Consider the following 20,627-nt stretch of genomic DNA (forward strand, 5'->3'; position numbering starts at 1 on the left):
AGACCATGTTTTCATATTTTTGAAACAAGAATTGACAATACCTTTATTTGCTAAGGAAAAAGCTAAATTATTTTATATTAAAATACCCTGAAGTCCCAGAATAATCTACTGGCCATATTTTCACCCCATTTTTAAAAATCACTTTGATTGCATTTTTTTGTTTCAAGTTTGGGAAGAATATACTACAGGAGTTCTTAGCCAAACTTGTAATCCTCAGAAATGCTTATAGAATTGGAGCCTTTCTACAGTTTAGAGCTGGGAGGGACTCTAGAGGTCACCTGAGCATTCTTATTAGAGAGAACCCCTGGCACAGAGCCCAGACCTCTTCTCCAGCAGAAGTGAGGCTTGATCCTGGGTCTTCACATCCTCACCAGCTGCGGGAGACTCCAGGAAGCCCTGAGGGCAGTGCCCCTCAATCCTCAGCTCTGTGAGCTGTTTATCAAAGGACCTGGGGCAAGTCACCCTGCGGGTGGGGCACATGATATGAGGCAGAGTGCTTCGTGCTAAGTTAGGAAACCCTGAATCCACCTGGAATTTGGGGTGGGGCTGAGGTTAGTGGTGGGGAACCCTACCCATAACACATTGTCATTACTGATTGCTGCCCAGATTCCTAGAACAGCTCTAGGTGAATAAGTCTAAAACTAATTAGTTCCTCCAGTCTAGCGTGGCCAGTGTTCAAAAAAGTATTTAATTGAGTGGAATTTTGTTTCCTTGTGGAAATAATGTTACTATACCTAACTGTCTCATAATCAGCCAGAGAACTCAACCAGAGTTCTGAGTCCTAGAACAAGGAAGGGCTAATGCAAGAATTTCCTCTTTCTTTCTGGATAAGGGCCAGGTTTCACCAAAATTTTTGAGATAAACATTTTCTGAGCTCCATTTTCAAAGCCATGTTTTAGCTCCCACTCTCCACAGCTAATAACTTTGGGCTTGAAAATGATACCTTTCCTCCCTCCTAACTCCCCTGCGTTTCAGGAGTGTTTGTGCTCTTGCCACTGAGCTATGAATGGGTGATGGTTCCTTAAGCCCTGCAGAAGTAGCTGCATTCGAGGGAGAAGATTCTAGTAAACCTACAGGTGTGCTTTGGTAGGCTCACTAGCCAAGTGACAGTGTGCGCTGAAATGAAAACTGAGGCCTGCTAAGAGGATATATTGGGGGACCATACAAGATTACTGGTCAGGCAGTTTGGGGGAGTAAATTCTCTGAAAGTCTTTGTTTTCAAAGCGTGCTCGCCACAGATGAGCTCAGGAGTTTGGGGGAGAGTAGTTTTGGGATTATGGACATGAATATGTTTCGGCTGTTTGAAAATTATTTATTATTCATTTTTATGTTTTTTTCATTTTTTTCATTTTTATATTTATGACCCCATCTGTTTTCAGTAAGGAAGGACTTAGAAATAGTTTACGATTAAGAAATACATGCACACAAACTGCCTCCACACAGACTGTATATTGCATAGCTAAGCCTATTAATGTAGAGGAAACAAAATTGTCTTCATTTAGCAAATATTTATTGTGCTACAACTGAGTCCCCATAGATGCATGTAAATATATATATTTTTTTGTTTGCCTTCACTAATATGTCTGAATTTTTTGCTGCTCTGGGTTTATGAATAACACAGCTGGGCAGATATCCAGCAAATGGCTGTATGAATGCTGCCATGTTGAGTTTGCCTGGATACTTGGTCCTGATTACATACTCGACATACTCAGTTCCTTAGAGTGCCTGGTGAGCCCTGTATTGTAGATGTGATCCAGGTGTAGTCTTTGTGTGCTGGGAAAACACACCTTAGTTCCATCACTGTGCGTTTAGATGTCCCAAAAGGTCAGGCTGCTGGCCTGGCCTAGAGGAGATGGACACAACTCTGCAAGGATCTAAATAAAAATCCTGGTTGGGCATGGTGGCTCGCAGCTGTAATCCCAGCACTTTGGGAGGCCCAGGCAGGCGGATCACTTGAGGCCAGGAAGTGAGGCAGGAAAGGAACAGGAACTACACCCTCCTTCAGCTCTGTTCACTGTCAAGAAAACAGGAGGGTTTGGAACTCATTCCATGCACCTGTGGTCCTGAGACACAGCTTGAGATGTGCTACATTCTGGGATCATTTGGAGGCTTTCAAAAGTACTTGCACTGGAATCTGCAGAGGGGGTGGCCTGGTCATGAGGATTCCCCAGGCACCTCAGTGACTCCCAGCGTGCAGCCGGGGGTGAGAAACAAGTCTCAAGGACGGTGATGCCCACATTTGACTCATCGCTGAGTGAATCCCTGTGGAGCTTTCAAAAGAAAATACGGATTTCCCAGACAGACTGAAGCAGAACTGAAGGCAGTAATGGAGGCCAAGAATAACTGTTTTGTTTTGAAAATGAAACTACAGCCTTTATTCAGATTCTTCTTACTAATGTCCTTTTTCTGTTCCGGAACCCCACCTTACCTTGAATTGTCCTGTCTCCTTAGTCTCTTCCAATTGTGACAGTTCTTTAGTCTTTGCTTTTCATGACCTTGATGTTTTGATGAGCACCGGTCAGATATTTTGTTGAATTTGTCTCTACTTCGGTTTGTCTGATGTTGTCTCATAATTAGATTGAGGTTGTGTGTTTTTGGTCAGAATACCTCCGAAGTCCTTTTCAGTGAGTCATACCATGAGTCCCTGAGGTGAATGTGTCTTAAGTTTTCCCGATCACTTGGTTATGGTTGTGTCTTCCGGGTTTCTCTACTGTAGAGTTAAAAGTTTTTTTCTTTTGTAATGAATGTGTATCTTGGGGAAAATACTTTACGAATATCCAGACATCTTGTTTCTCCTTCAACCTTTTTTTTTTTTTTTTTTTTTTAAAAGACGCAGAGTCTTTCTCTGTCGCCTAGGCTAGAGTGCAGTGGCGCTGTCTTGGCTCACTGCAGCCTCTGCCTCCCGACTTCAAGCAGTTCACCTGCCTCAGCCTCCTGAGTAGCTGGGACTACAGGTGCCACCACTTCCAGCTTCTTTTTGTATTTTTAGTAGAGATGGGGTTTCATCATGTTGGTCAGGCTGGTCTTGAACTCTTGACCTCAGGTGATCCACCCACCTTGGCCTCCCAAAGTGCTGGGATTACAGGCGTAAGCCACCAAGCCTGGCCTCTCCTCAAACTTTTGCCTCCTATTTTTAACATCCATTGATGGATCTTGCCTTCCATAAATAGTACTGTGATATATTCCAATAGTGAGTTTCTGGTTTCGTTTTTTCTTCATTAATTAGAATTCATCTGTAAGAGCTGTCATTTCTCACTTATATATTAATTTATTCTATCAGTGAGGACTCAAGAATATTTTATTCAACTGATTATAATCTAGTAATCCTATTTTGTTGCTCAAATTGTTCTGTGTTTAGCTCTTGGAAGTATACTTCTGGTTTTTTCTCTGACATACACTCGCTCTTTTGATTTTGAGCATTTCCCAGTCTCTGGCTCCACAAGATGCTCCAGCATTATCTTGTATTTTCCTGCCTATAGCCATGGAATGAATCAACCACTTCTCCAAAGAGCCCTGGTTCCTTTTATTGAAAAATGATATTTAGAAAGCAAGATCTGGGCCATAGATACGCACATTGTTTTGAGAGTATCCTTGATTCTAGGTCCTGTTAATAGAGTTAGGATATTTGAGTGTGTTTTCTAGGTATAAACACATCAGTGCTTGTGCATCTAGTTACCTGTGTATATACTTTAAAACCATGAGTTCATACTGAGACCTCCAATTCCAGTCCAACACCACAGGGTTCATTTTAGCCTTCCTCTCTGGGAAGTTTTATTTTTAGAAGCTTTCCCAGGTGTTTATGATTTTTTTTTTTTTTTTTTTTTTTTGAGACAAAGTCTCACTGCCACTCAGTCTGGAGTGCAGTGTAGGAGGCAGCCTCTGCCTCCCAGGCTCAAGCAGTCCTTTCACCTCAGCCCTCCTAAGGAGCTGGGACCTCAGGCATGTGCCACCACACCTGGCTACTTTTTGTATTTTTCTGTGGAGACTGTGTTTTGCCATGTTGCCCAGACTGGTCCTGAACTCCTGGGCTCAGGTGATCTGCCCGCCTTGGCCTCCCAAAGTGCTGGGAATCCAGACATGAGCTACCAAACCCAGCCCCAGGTGTTTATGATTAATTAGACTTGGAACGATGACTTCTGGATGTATATCTGTGGATCCAAAGGCTATTACGGCTTAGTTAAGTGCTCTTTGTTAATGAACAGTCTGTTCTATGGTGAAGTATCGTTTTCCATAACTGGGTTAATCATTTCTTCTTATACTAAAAAGAATTTGTATGTCACTTCTAGCTAGCCCTCATTAGTAAAGTCAGTCCCCTGTTTTGTGTGGGAAGTGATATAGTTTCATGGCTAGTATGCTTATAAAAATTTGTCAGAGAAATTGAGCACACCTCAGGAAATGTTTAGTGGGTTGAACGCGCAGGGAAGCTGTTAAACATTTCAAAAAACATATAAACAATCCACGCATACAAATGACAGAAAGGCTCAGGATTCCACTAAAACCAAATTAATTTTAATCTTGGAGTTATCTTCTTTTTGATCAGGCAGTCTACATTCTTTTTTCCAAGTGTTGTTTGCTTTCTAAAGCAGGTGCTCTGTCAAACTTCTTGATAAGAAGCCCTTCAACCCCAGTTGTTGAGAGTACTGACTGTGAACTTTGGTTTTGCATGTGCTTGTTAATTTGGTAGCTGCCACCTTAGCTACAGGACTTGCAATGGTAGTCCATCTGGCTTGTTCTTACCCTCATTACTAGGGTACCATATGATACAGGTTGAGGGACCTTCAACCCAGGGCATTAACACAGTTAGGACAAGTAATTACTTGACATTTTAAACTTGTCCTAATTGTGTTAATGTTAACTGTGATATTAACTAAAGTTCTTTGATGGGTGAGAGAGGACGAGATGGGAAATAAGGGGGGATGAGCAAAGTTTAACCTGTCCTTCCCTAGACATAGAACCTGTAGTAATATATTAATTTGTTTCCAGTCTGGGGCTGTAATTTTGATGGTGGAAGAATCGTACGCTTTCCTGACTTCTAGGTCGGTGTGTAAATAGAAAGAACTTCCGATAGAGTTGGAGTGTTTCAAAGGAAATTGTATCCCACCAATGACAGTGATAGTAAACCCTGAAAGTACTACACATGGTTTCTATAGCAACCTGCTAAAATTGTGTGCCTTTTGTATGTGGAATTAAGCTAAATAATCAGATTTCTTGGCTTATTTTAGAGTTGCTATGGTTATCAATAGTCGCCACTAAAATAGGTTAATTACACCATTCTTTTAGAAGGTTTAGGGTAAGGACATACCCCTTAAAACACACTTTTATGATCATAACGTAATCATATCTGTAAGACTACTCATAATAAAAGGCTTGCCTAGGCGTGGAATCCCAGCATTTTTGGGAGGCAGAGGTGGGAGGATCACCTGAGGTCAGGAGTTCGAGACGAGCCTGACCAACATGGAGAAACCCCGTCTCTACTAAAAATATAAAATTAGCTGGGCGTGGTGGCGTGCACCTGTAATCCCAGCTACTTGAGAGGCTGAGGCAGGAGAATCACTTGAACCCGGGAGGCAGAGGTTGCAGTGAGCCAAGATTGCACCATTGTACACCAGCCTGGGCAGCAAGAGTAAAACTCCCATCTCCAAAAAAAAAAGGCTTAAGATTTTTCGTGTGTGGTAGCATATAGAAGAATCATCATAGCCTTCTAAAAGCCTTTATGAAATTCTTAACCGCACATAGCCTGAAAATTCCATGAATTTTTAGGAGCTGTTTTAGGTTTCAGTGAAATTAACATGGGTATTTAAGGTGGACATACCAGGGTTTTTGTTTGGTCATGTCTCTGGGTAACTGCTTGACTATAGATAAGTTGCTTCTCTGGACATCAGTTTTCTTATTAGTACAATGAATATAACATTTACCTCACCTAGTTGTGAGGATTAAATCAGATGAGGTATGTACAATGGCATTTGGGGTTTGAACAATTTTTTTTTTTGTTTGAGTCAGGATCTTGCTCTGTTGCTTAGGCTGGAGTGCAGTGGCACAAACACGGCTCACACTACAGCCTTCACCACCCTGGCTCGGGCGTTCCCTCCCACCTCAGCCTCCGGAGTAGCTGGGACTACAGGCATGCACCACCACACCCAACTAATTTCTTTAAAAATTCTTTGTAGAGATGGAGTCTCCTTCCGTTGCCCAGGCTGCTCTCAAACTCCTGGGCTCAAGTGATTCTTCTGCCTTGGCCTCCCAAAGTGCTGGGATTACAAGTGTGAGCCACCGCACCCAGCCTAAAATGGCAGTTGGAAGGGGTGAGTTAGCGCCCTCTCCTCTTTTTCCCTCATCACCTCCCTGTAACTAACATTAGGAAGAATAATGAAGAAAACATCTGAGTGGTAGCTTATGTAATTTGTCGAGGATATACAATGTTTAAAAAGTTAAGACCGTGAGAAAATGAATTTGAATTTTCACCAGTATAGAGGTGAATTTACATTTTAAGCAAATCCCACATGTGAAAATCCAAACTTAAAAAACAGTTAAATTATTATCAGTTTGTAAAATAATGTAAGGAAGGATTTCTCTAATAATAGGCTCCCCCAAGGACACTGAAGATACCTTAAAAACAATACCAGTAAAATCAACTTTGTAGAAATAGACCTTAGCAATCCCATTTTAAAATATTCAAATAAAATGAAATTACGTTCACACAAATGCCTGTACACAAATGTTTATAGTACAGAATGAGTATCCCCAATCCAAAAATCTGAAATCCAAAATGCTCTAAAATCCAACACGCTTTGATGCCACATGTGGAAAATTCCACACTTGCCCTGGTGATAGATCCCAGTCAAGGTGCAGTTAAAGCTTTGTTTTATGTGCAAAATTAATTGAAAATATTTTCTGTAATTACCTTCAGCCTATGTGTTTAAGGTGTATATGAAACATAAATGAATTTTATGTTTGGACTTGGATCATTAAGTATATGCAAATATTCCAAAATCTGAAAATATCCAAAATTCAAAACATTTCTGGTCCTGAACATTTTGGAAAAGGTCTCAATTACAAATAAAACTACTCAACCTGTAGTTTTATTTGTAATTGCCAAAACCTGGAAACAACCCAGATGTCTTCTAGCTCGTGAATGGATAAACATTTGATACATCCATACAGTGGGGTGCTACTTAACAGGGAACAGACTACTGATACATGCAGGAATATTGATTAATGTCATGTGGACTGTGCTAAGCTAAAGAAGCCAGAATCCAAAGGTACATACTGTATGGTTCCATTTATATGATATTCCAGAGACGGCAAGACTAGGGACAGAAAGCAGATCAGTGATTGGCACGGGCAGGGAAGAGGGATTGACTCCAAATGGGTTTGGGTGTTTTGGAGAACAATCTGATTGATCTGTGTCTTGACTATAGTGGTGGCTACAGGAATGTGCGGTCACAACTAGTGACTGTACACTACGAAAGGGTTAGTTTTACTATCTGTAAAGTGTGTGCTTTTTTTTTTTTTAAGAAAAATCTATTGAATCGTTCAAGGTACAGCTATTTGTAATCTTAAAACTTCATTTCATAGCTAAATTGGCATGAACATTTAGCTGGAATTCTTTCTGTGCTGGTAGGTATAACCATTACACAAAGGTTAACTTAAGTAATAGTTTAATATCTTTCATTATTAATTATAAACAGAATGTTGAACTGATTACAGTTCTTAATGATTTTACTTCTTGCATTTCTCTCTAGTTGCCGGTCAGATTAAATGCCAATCAGGTTAAACAGCATCTGTCACCTCATGTACAGAGGTCAAAACAGGGCATATTTTAGCCTTGATGGGAACAGACAAGAAATAAATTATCAGAAAGCTTCATGACAAGGTCTTAGGCTGCGTTTTGGGAAATGAAGGGAGAAGCATTAAAGAGAAATGTGGGAACAGGAACCGTTTAGTTTTACAGAGCTGTGATAGTTGGAAACAAGTTGGGCCATGTGAGTGTTGTCGGGGCTGAGTAAGGGAGTTGGGGCCCCCTTTTGAGCATGCTGCTTGCTGTTTGGGGATCTCCTTAAGCCACACATGTTATTTTGAAATCTAACGATGAAATTGAACACTAGTTTTTCTTGCTCCGTACCAGGTTCTGTTGCTGAAGAAAATGAATGTTCTGGTACATTGTTGAGCACAGGAAAATTAAACTATTGTTTCCAGCCATTTTTCTTAAAGGCTGTGCTCTGTAGCATAATTATACTGGGCATTTTCATAAAAGTCAGCTGACTGGTAGAAAATGGGTAACTTGGTGGTTGTGTTTCACTTTGTTTTCTGTAATAATCTCCAGTTACGGCACCCTTGCTTCTGCCTCGGCTGACTTCACACTGACTTCCTCTGATGACCAGCAGTCTCTCCTGCAAGTTGCTGCTGGGCTGCTCAGTATTCTCCGGAATGATCTACATGGCTGTCATTTGTTCTCACAGGGATATTTTTAGATTTACCCATCCTGAAGCGGTGTCATTTTTGTCACTGACATAAACTAGATTTATGCAGGTTTTTCTGTGTGAGGTCTTCAGCAGCTTCTGGAGGAAAGTACTGGTTTCTGAACACATGAGCATTGCTTTTGGGACTTTGGGTTAACTTCCACCATGGATTTCTTTTCTTTGTTTTGTTTTGTTTTTGATACAGAGTTTCACTCTGTCACCCAGGCTGTAATGCAGTGGCGTGATCTTGGCTCACTACAACCTCTGCCTCCTAGGTTCAAGTGATTCTCATGCCTCGGCCTCCTGAGTAGCTGGGATTACAGGTGCCCTCCACCATGCCTAGCTAATTTTTGTATTTTTAGTAGAGAGTTTCACCATGTTGGCCAGCCTGGTCGCGAACTCCTGATCTCAGGTGATCCACCCACCTCAACCTCCCAAAGTGCTGGGATTACAGGCATGAGCTACTGCGCCTGGCCTGGGTTTTTTAAATTATTTTTTATTTTTTATGTTTTTTAGTGCACGGTTATATGTATCTTCACTTACCTCTTGAATTTTACTCTAAGTCGGTGAGATAAAACAAAACACAACAGTGTGTATATTCCTCCCTCTCCGTGCTGATTCTGTTCACTAGGCCTTGCATTCATTCATTCGTTTATTCATTGGTCCATTCATTGATCCTAAACCACTTATTAAGAACCTGCTGTTGCTAGGCACTGTGCTAGGCTTCCGGGAGACAGTAAAGCTTGCGGGACTTCCCCTTCTTTACTGGACTCAGAGTTTGGAGGTGGCCTGATTGATGTTCATGCCGCATGGTGAGTGCTGTGGTGGAGAGAGGGCAGGGGCCTTGGGCACCCACAGCAGTGGATCCCATCTTGTCATGTCTGCTTTCTTCTCAGCCACCAAGCCCACACATCCTCCCCCCATCATCTTTCTGATCTTTGCCATTGTACTCTGGGGATTCACAGTCTGTTGTGGATGTACGTTCCTTTTTGATCCCACTTCCTCCTTACCAAGGAAACCTGAAACATCCTTGCTTCTCTTACAAAATACTAGATTAAGATGAAAACTGGTGTTGGCTTTTGAAGGATTGTCCAGAAAATTATTGGGCCGATGACTGGAGTGGGTAGAAGATGGGGGCTGGTAATTTTTGGAGATGAAATAGGTGATGTTTATGGTCCTTCCTTAAGTTATACGTGCTGAAAAGCGAAAGCAGACACTGTCATTGAGTAAAGGTCTGGGCCACCACTCGGAGAGAAGGTGCATTGCTATAGTGGGAAAGTGTCTTCCCTTTTCTAAGCCCTACTCAGTCCAACAAAGCAGTTTTTCTGTTTATAGAAAGTGAGTGTGTTGAAACCATCATAGAGAAGTGAACTCAGTGAGCAGAAGTCTGAGCTTTCAGATTCCCTCAAAGAAAATAACGTTGTGACAGATCCAAAAATCCTAATTTATAACTTAACAGCCCTGAGAACTAAGCTTAAGGCCAGCTTCATATTTTCTCATTTTTTAAAAATTAAAAAAAAATTTTTTTCTTAACAGATTAAATTGTTAGGTAGAATAAGGTGTTATCTGGGTTACATCTGCAGCATGTTCTTGCTAGTTTTGCCAGGCCGATATTTGCGGGAGGGTGGTATAGGGCCCCAGGTTGCTTTATCCAGTCAGGATCTAGCCTGTTTGATTTAAGTCCTTTGTTGGCAACATTAGAAATGGACTCTGAACAACCCCGCAGAGAAACTTATGACTGGCTCATCATTCAGAGAGACGCCGAGAGGGCAAGAGGCTACCTGTGGTGTCGGTGTTCCGAGCTGGTGGGCCTTCTGCATCCCATCTCAGGTGGCCCAGCCCTCCCAGTCTTGGGTGGCCTTGGCTCTCCATACACTTTTCATGAATATCTGTTTGGGCCAGATGTCTCCACCCCTGTCAGCCAGCAGATACCAAGGCCTGGATCCCATATTATAGACATGGCTACTGGGGGCTCACCCTTGTGTTTCGGGGCCTCTCTGAGCACTGAAATCATTGAAATCCAGGAAGCCCTGTTTTTTCAGATCTGGCCATTGCCTTATGTGTCTGTTTAAATTCCCAAACAGAAATATTGAATCAGAAAACCCCCTCTTCTTACGTATCCCAAAGGTTGATACTAAATAATATTTGGTTGTAATTGTGGAAGGGGTCCTTAGGAAAGCAGTCTTCCCAGGCCAGAATTTCTGAGTTTTTTGACAGAAGCACTGCCAGTTCTAGAATTTAAGTATCATAAAATAATCAGGTCAGCTGTCATTAAAATGTCTAAAATTCTATTACTATCTATTGCTTCCACTTCTGATCCACACTTAACAGACCTTGACATCTTTATACAACAGGATCTGAACTTGAGCCCATAACAACTTAGTCTTTGTAACAAACTTAATCAGGGTTAAGAGGAGAAAGTTCTTGCCAACAGAGCCTAGAGTTAGTTCCCAAACTTGGGTGTCTGTCAGAATCTTGGGTAACAGATTTTTAAAGACCTCATTTCCAGCTTTTTAGGTAGTAGGTCTGGGTTGGGGTCCAGGAACGTGTATTTGTTTTTATCCCCCTTTCCCATATTTTTCATGAATGAAGCTACATTCTTAAGCACCAAAGCTTGATTCTGTTGCAGACAGTCCAAGGACCACTCTGAGAAATACTGACCCAGAGTGTGCTCCTTGCCAGTTTTCCTCATTTAGTGGGGAAAAAAGTTAGATATAAAAACCTCCCTGACTGCGCCTTCAAACAGTGGAGGTGATGGGGTTGCTCTAATTTAGAAAGACAGAGTTCATGATCTATAGGGAGTTGACTGGAACCTCAGATCCTCCAAAGCACACCTCATCCTGGCTAAATCTCATTCAGTCAGCAGGGAGTCCTCTGAGGCCCAGCACCAGCTCAGAAAGATTCAAAAACTCCCCTGTATTTTTTCTCTGTAAAAGACAAAGGACAGGACAATTCCCAAGGCTCGGATCCTTTGTGTAGTCAGTTTTCTGTTGAACTGATTTTGGAAGTAGCACAAAGTAGCAAGAGCTCTTACTTTTACATGGAACTATGCTTCCCTAACCTGGCTCATCTTCATAATTAGTTTTTAAGCTTTAAAACAAAGATAAATTTCCGCTTTTTAAAACCACCCCAAATGATTTTCATGTACAAAAACTTTTGAAGCAGTGTAGTAGTAAGTAAGTTCTTTAAGTTCAACCTTAATGGGAAATTCCCCACCAGGTCTACTCTTTTTATTTCCATATCTCTAAGTTGGTTCATACAACAGAATTCACTGAATGCCACCTGTGTGCCAGAGGTATTTCTAGCTGTCTAGAAATTGTGGCATGGTCCTCACCAGTTTCCTTGCCCTTAGCAGCTACCCTTAGTCATCAAGACTAACTGATTTTCAGCTCCCTGTGTGTCTCTTCTGCCTTAGAGCTGTGCAGTCTCTTGCCTGAATTTGTTGTGGTGACTTCTGGAGTAGTCTCTCTGCCTTTAGCTACCTCTTCTCCAGTTCATCCTCCTCCTGTAACCTAATCCTGTCACTTCCCTGAACAGAAGCACTGATTGCACCCATTGCCCACATGGTAAACTTGCCCAGAGTCCAAGGCCTTGCATCATCTCACTTTTGTCTCTCAAACTTAGCACACTTTCCCATAAGCTGTTCTTTCTGCCTGGCACTGCCCGCTGGGAACCTCCCCTCCTTAGTCTGTTCAGCCCTTTATACATACTTCCACTCGAACAAATATTTTCTGCTCCATGAAGCCTTACCTAACTCTCCCAAGCAGATTTTTTCTCTTTTTTTCCTCTAGTCTTCCTAATAGTCTCCCAAATAGCATTATCATAAGGGATTATATTATATAAGACACCTGGCCACCTCTAGGTTACTCTGGGATTCTTGGAGAAAACCATAGGGATTTAGTATAACTTGAGTTCAGCCCTCAGATTTTTTTGCCCTCAGGGACACCACATGACCTTGAGACCCAGTGATTTAAGCCATGGGTCAGAGGCAGTAGAGAAAGTTGGGACCCTGAGTATAGGTAGAACTGTGTTCTAGTGAATAGTACACACCTCTTATCTCAATCTCAAATGTAAAATGAAATTAATAATGCCTGCTATCATAACCTACATTCTCTTTTTGAAAATCAAATGAGGTATATTTGAGGAAGTTCTTGAAAAATGTTACATGCTAATCAAATGCAAACCATAATCGTGGGTGTCCTGAAGGAGTTCGGTCCAAGAGCACAGGAGCAAGCTGGAACGTTTACCCACGTCCTAGGTAACAGTGTCCTGTTGTCTACTTCGTGAAGCATCTGATGTCTCTGTTCCCTCCTAGCATACTCCTCATGTTTGTGAGCAGAAAGTTAGCTGCAATGGCATGTTCTTTGGTAAAAACTGTTTTAATCTCTGTCCACAAGCCTCACGACGTGTGGCGCTCCCAGGAATCTGCTTTGTAACACTGGCCTGTGGTCCAGTGGGAGGGTTAATAGTAGTGGTGTGAGGAGACTTGGAGGGTGAGTATGGCTTCTTTGGACTCCCTGTAATCATTTCATCATTATGTAGCCAAGTTGCATTAAGTAAAAATGATACTCAGATTGCTGAAAGTGGCCCACTTGCAGTAAGCAATCTGGAGGCTTCATGAAGGCTTTTGTCATGTTTACTTAGAGCATTTCTATCACTTAGAGATGCAATTAAGGGCATAGGTTCTAGACTCATGCTTGAGTTTGAATATTAGCTCTGCCATTTAATAGTGTGCTGACCTTGGATGTTTCTGAACCCGAGTTTCCACATATAAATGGGAATACCAAATCCATGAGTGTGTGTGAAGACTGTATGAGATAACATACAGGTTGACATAGCATTGACAAGAGAGACGTGTAACAAGTGTAGTTGTGTGTTTGTTGGTAGTACTAACTATACTAGTACTGATTAGATATTTGCAGATAAAGTTAAGAAACAGATTTTGAAACACTTAAAAGAGTGGTATAGAATGTATCCATTTTGAGGCCAGTCGTGGTGACTCAAACCTGTAATCTCAGCATTTTGGGAAGCCAAGGCAGGTGGATTGCTTGAACCCAGGAGTTCAAGACCAGCCTGGGCAACATGGCAAAACCCTGTCTCTACAAAAAAATACAAAAATTAGCTGGGCATGGTGGCACATTCCTGTGGTCCCAGCTACTCTGGAGGCCGAGGTGGGAGCATTGCTTGAGCCCAGGAGGCGGAGGTTACAGTGAGCAGAGATCGCACCATTACCCTCCAGCTTGGGCAACACAGTGAAACCCTGTCTCAGAATGAAAATAAAAATAGAATGTGTCCATTTTGTGCTGATAATTTATAAATTTTTCTTATTGTTTTTTAACTACCTTGTGTCTCTGATAGCTGTTTTCCTTAACAAAAGTTATTTTTGATTGAACACATCAAATAATTGAAATAATTTTAAGCAGTTTTTGTAGGAAGGGGACTGGTATTTGAACCTATTTACTGATACTTTTTTTTTTTTTTTTTTTTTTTTTGAGATGGAGTCTTCGCTCTGTTGGCCAGGCTGGAGTGCAATGGCACGATCTCAGCTCACTGCAATCTCTGCCTCCTGGGTTCAAGTGATTCTCCTGCCTCAGCCTCCCGACTAGCTGGGGCTACAGGCATGCGTCATGATGCAGGCCAATTTTTTTTTTTTTTTTTTAGTAGAGATGGGGTTTCACCATATTGGCCAGGCTGGTCTCGAACTCCTGACCTCAAATGATCTGCCCGCCTCGGCCTTCCAAAGTGCTGGGATTACAGATGTGAGCCACCACACCCAGCCTTCATTATCTTTAAAAATAGAAATAATACCACCTCTAAAGTAATTCTGAGATGATAATGTATAAGTTGAAGAATTTGGGATGTTATAAGCTTTCAAAAAAAAGTTGCTTCTGGTGTGATTATTGTTAATGTTAGAGTATTTCAGAGATGTGTTAGAAGCATTTTTGGTATTTGTTAAAAGAATGGGCTGGGTGTATTCTTGTTCCAAGAATCAACAAGTGCACTTTAATATTTTTATTTATGCCCGCAAGCCTCAAGGGTAGGGATGCTGCTTCTGTGACTGTTCTTCATTTCCACGTTTTGCTCTCTGTGTGGGCATCTCCAAACCAGCCTGCCTTTCTGGTTATATATTCTGTCTTTGCTCTTGTTCTTTTTTCTCTATGACTTCTTGTTTGTTGCTTTCTGCATGGCTCTCCCTTGGTCTCTGTCACTCTCCGTTATTTATTTTCTCCTCCCACATTTTCCCTCATCATTCATGATAAAATATGAGGAATAGTTTATAATGTGTTGGTTTGCTGTATTTTTTAAACATTTGGGTTACCTCATTGTGTATCTTTTCTGCTGCTGGTTCAGAGTGTGGCTTTCCCAGGTGTTGACCAGGACAGGTCTGACTTGGTTCTTATTGTGTGGCTGTGCTGGGCTGGCATGTAGGAATAAGGTATATGGCGCTAGATTCTGCTTTAAGAGAAGACTGTTTAACGTATCCCTTGTGCCTATGATGAACAACTGCATTTCCTCTGGACATGACTGTGAGGAAGCCTCTTTCCCCAGCTCTGTTGCGGTGACCCTTCTAGCAAGCAGCTGCTCAGCGTTCCCAGGGTGTAGCACTTTCAGCTACAGGCCTTCCTTTGCTTTTGTTTTACCAGCCTTCATAATATAAATGTAATTGTTTCATTATCTGTCAAGAGAAAACCAGTTATTTGACAACCTGTATTTTTCTACATTTAGCAACTGGCATTTACACATTAGATTTTCCCATATAACAGCACATCCCTTAACCGTGATAATTAAAATAATCTTTTTTTTTTTTAGACGGAGTCTGGCTCTGTCGCCCAGGCTGGAGTGCAGTGGCCGGATCTCAGCTCACTGCAAGCTCCGCCTCCCGGGTTTACACCATTCTCCTGCCTCAGCCTCCCGAGTAGCTGGGACTACAGGCGCCCGCCACCGCGCCCGGCTAGTTTTTTGTATTTTTTTAGTAGAGACGGGGTTTCACCGGGTGAGACAGGATGGTCTCGATCTCCTGACCTCGTGATCCGCCCGTCTCGGCCTCCCAAAGTGCTGGGATTACAGGCTTGAGCCACCGCGCCCGGCCAAAATAATCTTGAATAGATACAGTTACACTTAATTATGAATTTTATGCTGTAGTTGATGGAAGCTTGTTACATATTTATGTTTATAAGACTTGTTTGTGGCTGAATGTCAATGCTTAAAAGTTAGCATTTTTTAGTTGCTTTTAAGAAAAGGCCTAATAATTATGATTTTTGTTTGTTTGTTTCTTGTAATAAAATTCATTTTAACATTGCCACCACCATTCAAGCAGTAATACAAAGATTGACTGCTTGGATGCTGTTTAATTCATGTGTGTGCTGTATAGGTAAAAAGCATGTTGTGACTATGCATTACTTACAGAATATGAAAAGGAGGATGCATGAGATCTAGCTGTGTTATATTTTAGAACCACATGTGAATCTACAGTGACCTCAAAATAGAAATTTAATTATTAAAAACATAATAGGATGTTATATGAATATTTTGATGAAATACTCTTTCCTCTCTACACTTTTTTTTGTTTTTTTTTTTTTAGGTTTCTTATTTTTTTATTCTTATTTAGTGCTAGTTCATTTGTTCATTCAAGAAATGATTATTGAGCGTTTGATAACGTGCTTAATTTGGTTTAGCTATTGAGGGCAAATCAATTATTCCAAAACCAAAACCATCACCAGATTGTAATTGTTTGATACCATATAAAGGATGTCACCTTATTTTGTTATTTAGGAGTAAGTTTTGCAGAACAAGCGTTTTCCAGCTTTTCTGTGGTTGCATTTTAGGGCCTTGGTAACATTAACTTTAAAATACTTTAAAAATTTCTTCTAGGGTAAAATTATGGTGATGCTTCATGGTATAGAACTGATGGGCCTTGATTACACATTCATCCGCGTGTAGGAATGGGAAACAATTTAGAATCAGGGTTCTGCCGTGGCCACTCATCTGTGAAGAGCAGAGTGAATTTCTGTGCAGTCAGATATCCTGGAGGCCCCTGAGTTTTCCCAAGAAGACAGCATTCTTTCTCCCAGTTCAGTTTTCAACTCAGCTGGCAACACAGAACATGGAGCATGGAACTTTAAGCTCAAGGCAGCCTCCAAGCTGGGCGTAGGGAAACCATTAGCTGCTTGTGGCAGACAGCCTGGAGAGCAGTCAGTCCGCCCTGTGATTGGCTGAACATTGGCCTCTGAATTGGCTGGAGCAGTGCAGGGTCTCTTGGTTGCTCTCTTGTCATTCCAGTTTCCAGAATGGCTTTCACTGAATTGTACTTTGACATAATGTAGGGGTGTCAGTATCTAATGAATAAAATGTGCGAGTGTGTTCAATAGTTGGAAGTGAAATCTGACATTAGGACTGAAGGGGGGATTTGGTTTTTTATTAGCGGAAAAGTTGGGGTTGGGGCCAAGGCAATAAAGCCACCCCTGGCTTCAGCTGTACTTCCTCTCCTTTGAGCCTTTCTGGAGAACTCCTTGCAGACCTTTTGATCCTGATTTGAATAGTGAACTGAGGTTGAGGAACAAGAGTAAAACCCTTTTCTGTGCTTTGAACTTTGTAGAACTTGAATGCATGTTCCAGTTAGTTATATTGAGGCATTGAAGGGATTTTTCCCTAGAGGTAATGTTATAAATAGGCTAGGCTCGGGCAAACTTGCCAGAGTTTATTTAATCTAGCATGTGTCTGAACCATACTATTCTGTTAATAGTTCCTTACAAAACGTAGCTCTCAGTAATTTATTACATTGGTTCTGTTGGAAGATGAATCTCTGGTTTCTCCTGGGGATGATGTTTGTTTTTTCTGTTTGGCTGCTATGGCCAAAGTGGATGCAGTAGCCCCAGGTTCCAAAGGGTCTTGGGCAGGAGGTCAGGGTTCTTTGGTGACTCTGTGCTGGTCCTAACTTGGAGGAAAAAGTCCCTAATGGCAGAGTCAGTACTATCCAGGTTGCTGGGAAAGAAAAGGGAATGCCTCAGGCCCTGGCTGGAGCAGCCTCTCAGATACAAAGGAGAATAGTCTGGGGTGGCCCATGTGTGGAAATGTGTAAAAACAATGGTAGCATGAGACTGTTGGGTTCAAAATTAACGAGGCTAATGATACCAAATGTGGCGTACGAGTGAGTGGTGTCGTTTTTGTTACGATTGTTCTTTGCCATTGTCAATAGATCACAAATTTAGTGTTAACATCTCATCTAATTTTTGTTTCTCGTAGTCTCAAACCATGAATTATGTGGGACAGCTGGCTGGGCAGGTGATTGTCACTGTAAAGGAACTCTACAAGGGCATTAACCAGGCCACTCTCTCTGGGTGCATCGATGTCATCGTGGTACAGCAGCAGGATGGCAGCTATCAGTGTTCGCCTTTTCACGTTCGGTTTGGGAAGCTGGGAGTCCTGAGATCCAAAGAGAAAGTGGTGAGTGTCCTCAAGGAGAGGAAAAGTCATCCTGAGATTCAAAAAGAAAGTGAGTGAGTGTCCTTAAGGAGTGGAAAAGTCATCCTCTATGAATAAATCGCTATTGTGAGCTTTCTGGGCTTTTTTTTTTTTTTGAAAACCTGAATGATGTTGAGACAATGTTATGAGAAGTCAACCTTTATGTATTGCTTTTGAAGTTGCTTTTAAAACCAGAAAGCTTGACTGCAGGAAGTCTCTTCAAAAAAAGGGAAACTGAAAATTATTATAATAATCTTACATGTTGCAACTCAGAAAAGCAAAACAGAAACTAGATGGGAGAACTTAGGCATATTTAGAAAAATAAAAATTTCCTTTACCTTATATAGTATTTTTAAATACTTAAGTTACTTCATATTAATTGTAAGTGGAATAGGTTGGTATAGTCAAGAAAACACACACACACATTTTTTTGAGTTGGAGTCTTGCTCTGTTGTCTAGGCTGGAGTATAGCAGTGTGATCTCAGCTCACTGCAACTTTAGCCTTCCAAGTGCCTGGGATTACAGGTACACACCACCACGCCCCCCTAATTTTTGAATTTTTAGTAGAGAAGGGGTTTCACCATGTTGGCTAGGCTGGTCTCAACCTCCTGACCTCAAGTGATCCACCCACTTCGGCCTCCCAGAGTTCTGGGATTACAGGTATAGAGCCACCGCATCTGGCTGTTTTTTTTTTTTTTTTTTTTTAAAGGAAATTAATGCCACATTTTGTTTGTTTTGACAAAGCTGTAAAAACTTTTGTAATCTAAATTATGGTGTTGATACCAGGACTTGTCCCCACATTTGACTGAGATACTAACCAACAGACCATAGGCTGGTTGACTTTCGTTTGTTTTAGGGAAGATTCTTTCAGGAAGAAGATATTTGTGTAGGTTTTTCTTTTTTCTCTCTCTCTCTCTTTTTTTTTTTAGACGAAGTCTTGCTCTGTCGCCCAGGCTGGAGTGCAGTGTCGTGATCTCAGCTCACTGCAAGCTCTGCTGGGTTCACGCCATTCTCCTGCATCAGCCTCCCGAGTAGCTGGGACTACAGGTGCCTGCCACCACGCCCGGCTAATTTTTTTGTATTTGTAGTAGAGATGGGGTTTCACCATGGTAGCCAGGATGGTCTCAATCTCCTGACCTCATGATCCAGCCGTCTCAGCCTCCCAAAGTGCTGGGATTACAGGCTTGAGCCACCACGCCCGGCCAGGTTTTTCTTTTTTGTATATCCTCTTCAGGTTATGGAGCAGCTAGAAGTTTTGCTAGCATATCTGGTGTCAATCAAATGAGAAAACAGAGCTAGTAGTAACACTTTGCAGGTACATAGTAAGATTTCTCTTTCTACACTTGCCCCACAGTGTCTACTTAAACAACATAGAAAGGCTTTGTCAGCATTTTAAAACACAACAAAAGATCCTCACGGTTTTCTGGCACAAACCTAAAAGTATGTGGTAGAGGACCACTGGTGTAAGTCGAAAACATTTATTTTCAGCTTTCTGCTATTTTATATAGCTGATCTTTAAATAGAAATTTCCCTCTATTTAGTTAAACTTAAATGTTATTTTGAGAGTGAAAGAAAATGGATTTCACAAAACTAGATATTCTTCTTATTTTTTCCTCCAGGAATAACGTCTCATTTCTAGGTATTACAAAATCAGTTTCCACAGGAGAGCGACATTTCAGGGTAATAGGGCTTGTGTGGTCTGGCCTCTGTTCAGGGTCACGCTTTAGAAAGCAAAAGCAGTTGCGGGTTACTTGGGGACTTAGAAACTTTCCATTGCACAACAGTGTTATTTAGCCATAGTTGAGCTTCTCTGGGATTTTTTCTTTCTTTGTGGTAATACCAGTACTACTTTCAGACTGGACCTGTTCTGGGGGGATTGGCAACAAACCAAAGTTTCCCATTAGTTCTGTATGGATCTATTGTAAAACTGCTGATAAGGTATCAATCATCATTGCTTTTTTTGCTGGGATTGTTTTTTTATCACATTGGATCAGTGTCTAGCCTTTCAAAATGGAACCTGCAGGCAGATACGTATATAAGCACTTATACATCTGTAAATGGTGACCAAATAGATAAATCACCTTTTCCTGCATGCTGTGTGCCACTAATTAGGAAATAGTACAATTCCTGTGCAAAAGCTACACAATCGTGTTACTCTCTTGTCAAAACGTTGCATTTTTAATAGGAATGTACCCGTGAGACACAGGAAAAGATAATTTTTTTTCCCCTACTCCCTTAGTATCTCAGAAACCAAAAAAATATGTTTGGGAGGAAATGTGGCCATTTGATTTACCAAAACAGCTTTCCTGTGAGAAAACTGAAAAACTGTGAGAGTAAACCTGAAATCATGCCTACTTTGAGATATGCTGGCAATTTGCATTAACTGTTTGTCTTATTTTAAGTCAGTTTGGGTTAGGGAAAGCTGGCCATTGATTTGAAAGTAAGACCCCAGTTTTTCAAATATGGATGTACCTGTGAAGTGAACTTGAAATCATGACCAGCTTGAAACCACTGTTTAGAGTGATTTAGTATAATAATTTTCCCACTGCCATGGATATGTAATTGTTTGATAGAACAGGAGTACTCCCAGTAAATTTAATAGCTTAGGAGTTTAATTTTATAAAGTAAACGTGTACTTGATATTTTAAAATTTATTTTTATTGATATCAGAAAACTGATGACTTGATTATTTATAAAAGTTTCTTT

At 41.2% G+C, this 20,627-nt stretch overlaps 1 protein-coding gene across 6 annotated transcripts in view; it reads left to right on the forward strand.

Moving 5' to 3' along the window:
- LPIN2 (lipin 2) overlaps window positions 1-20,627 on the forward strand; it is a 94,576-nt gene that overhangs the window by 34,494 nt on the left and 39,455 nt on the right. For 3 of the 6 annotated variants that reach the window (XM_009192473.4, XM_009192471.4, XM_009192470.4), the window contains exon 2: window positions 17,703-17,903. In XM_009192473.4, coding sequence (XP_009190737.1) covers window positions 17,712-17,903 — 192 coding nt within the window. In that variant the 5' untranslated portion in view covers window positions 17,703-17,711. The other 3 variants (XM_009192474.4, XM_009192472.4, XM_009192475.4) reach the window with 3 other exon arrangements.

The sequence above is a fragment of the Papio anubis genome, chromosome 19 (assembly GCF_008728515.1).
Source record: "Papio anubis isolate 15944 chromosome 19, Panubis1.0, whole genome shotgun sequence".
Lineage (NCBI taxonomy): Eukaryota > Metazoa > Chordata > Mammalia > Primates > Cercopithecidae > Papio > Papio anubis.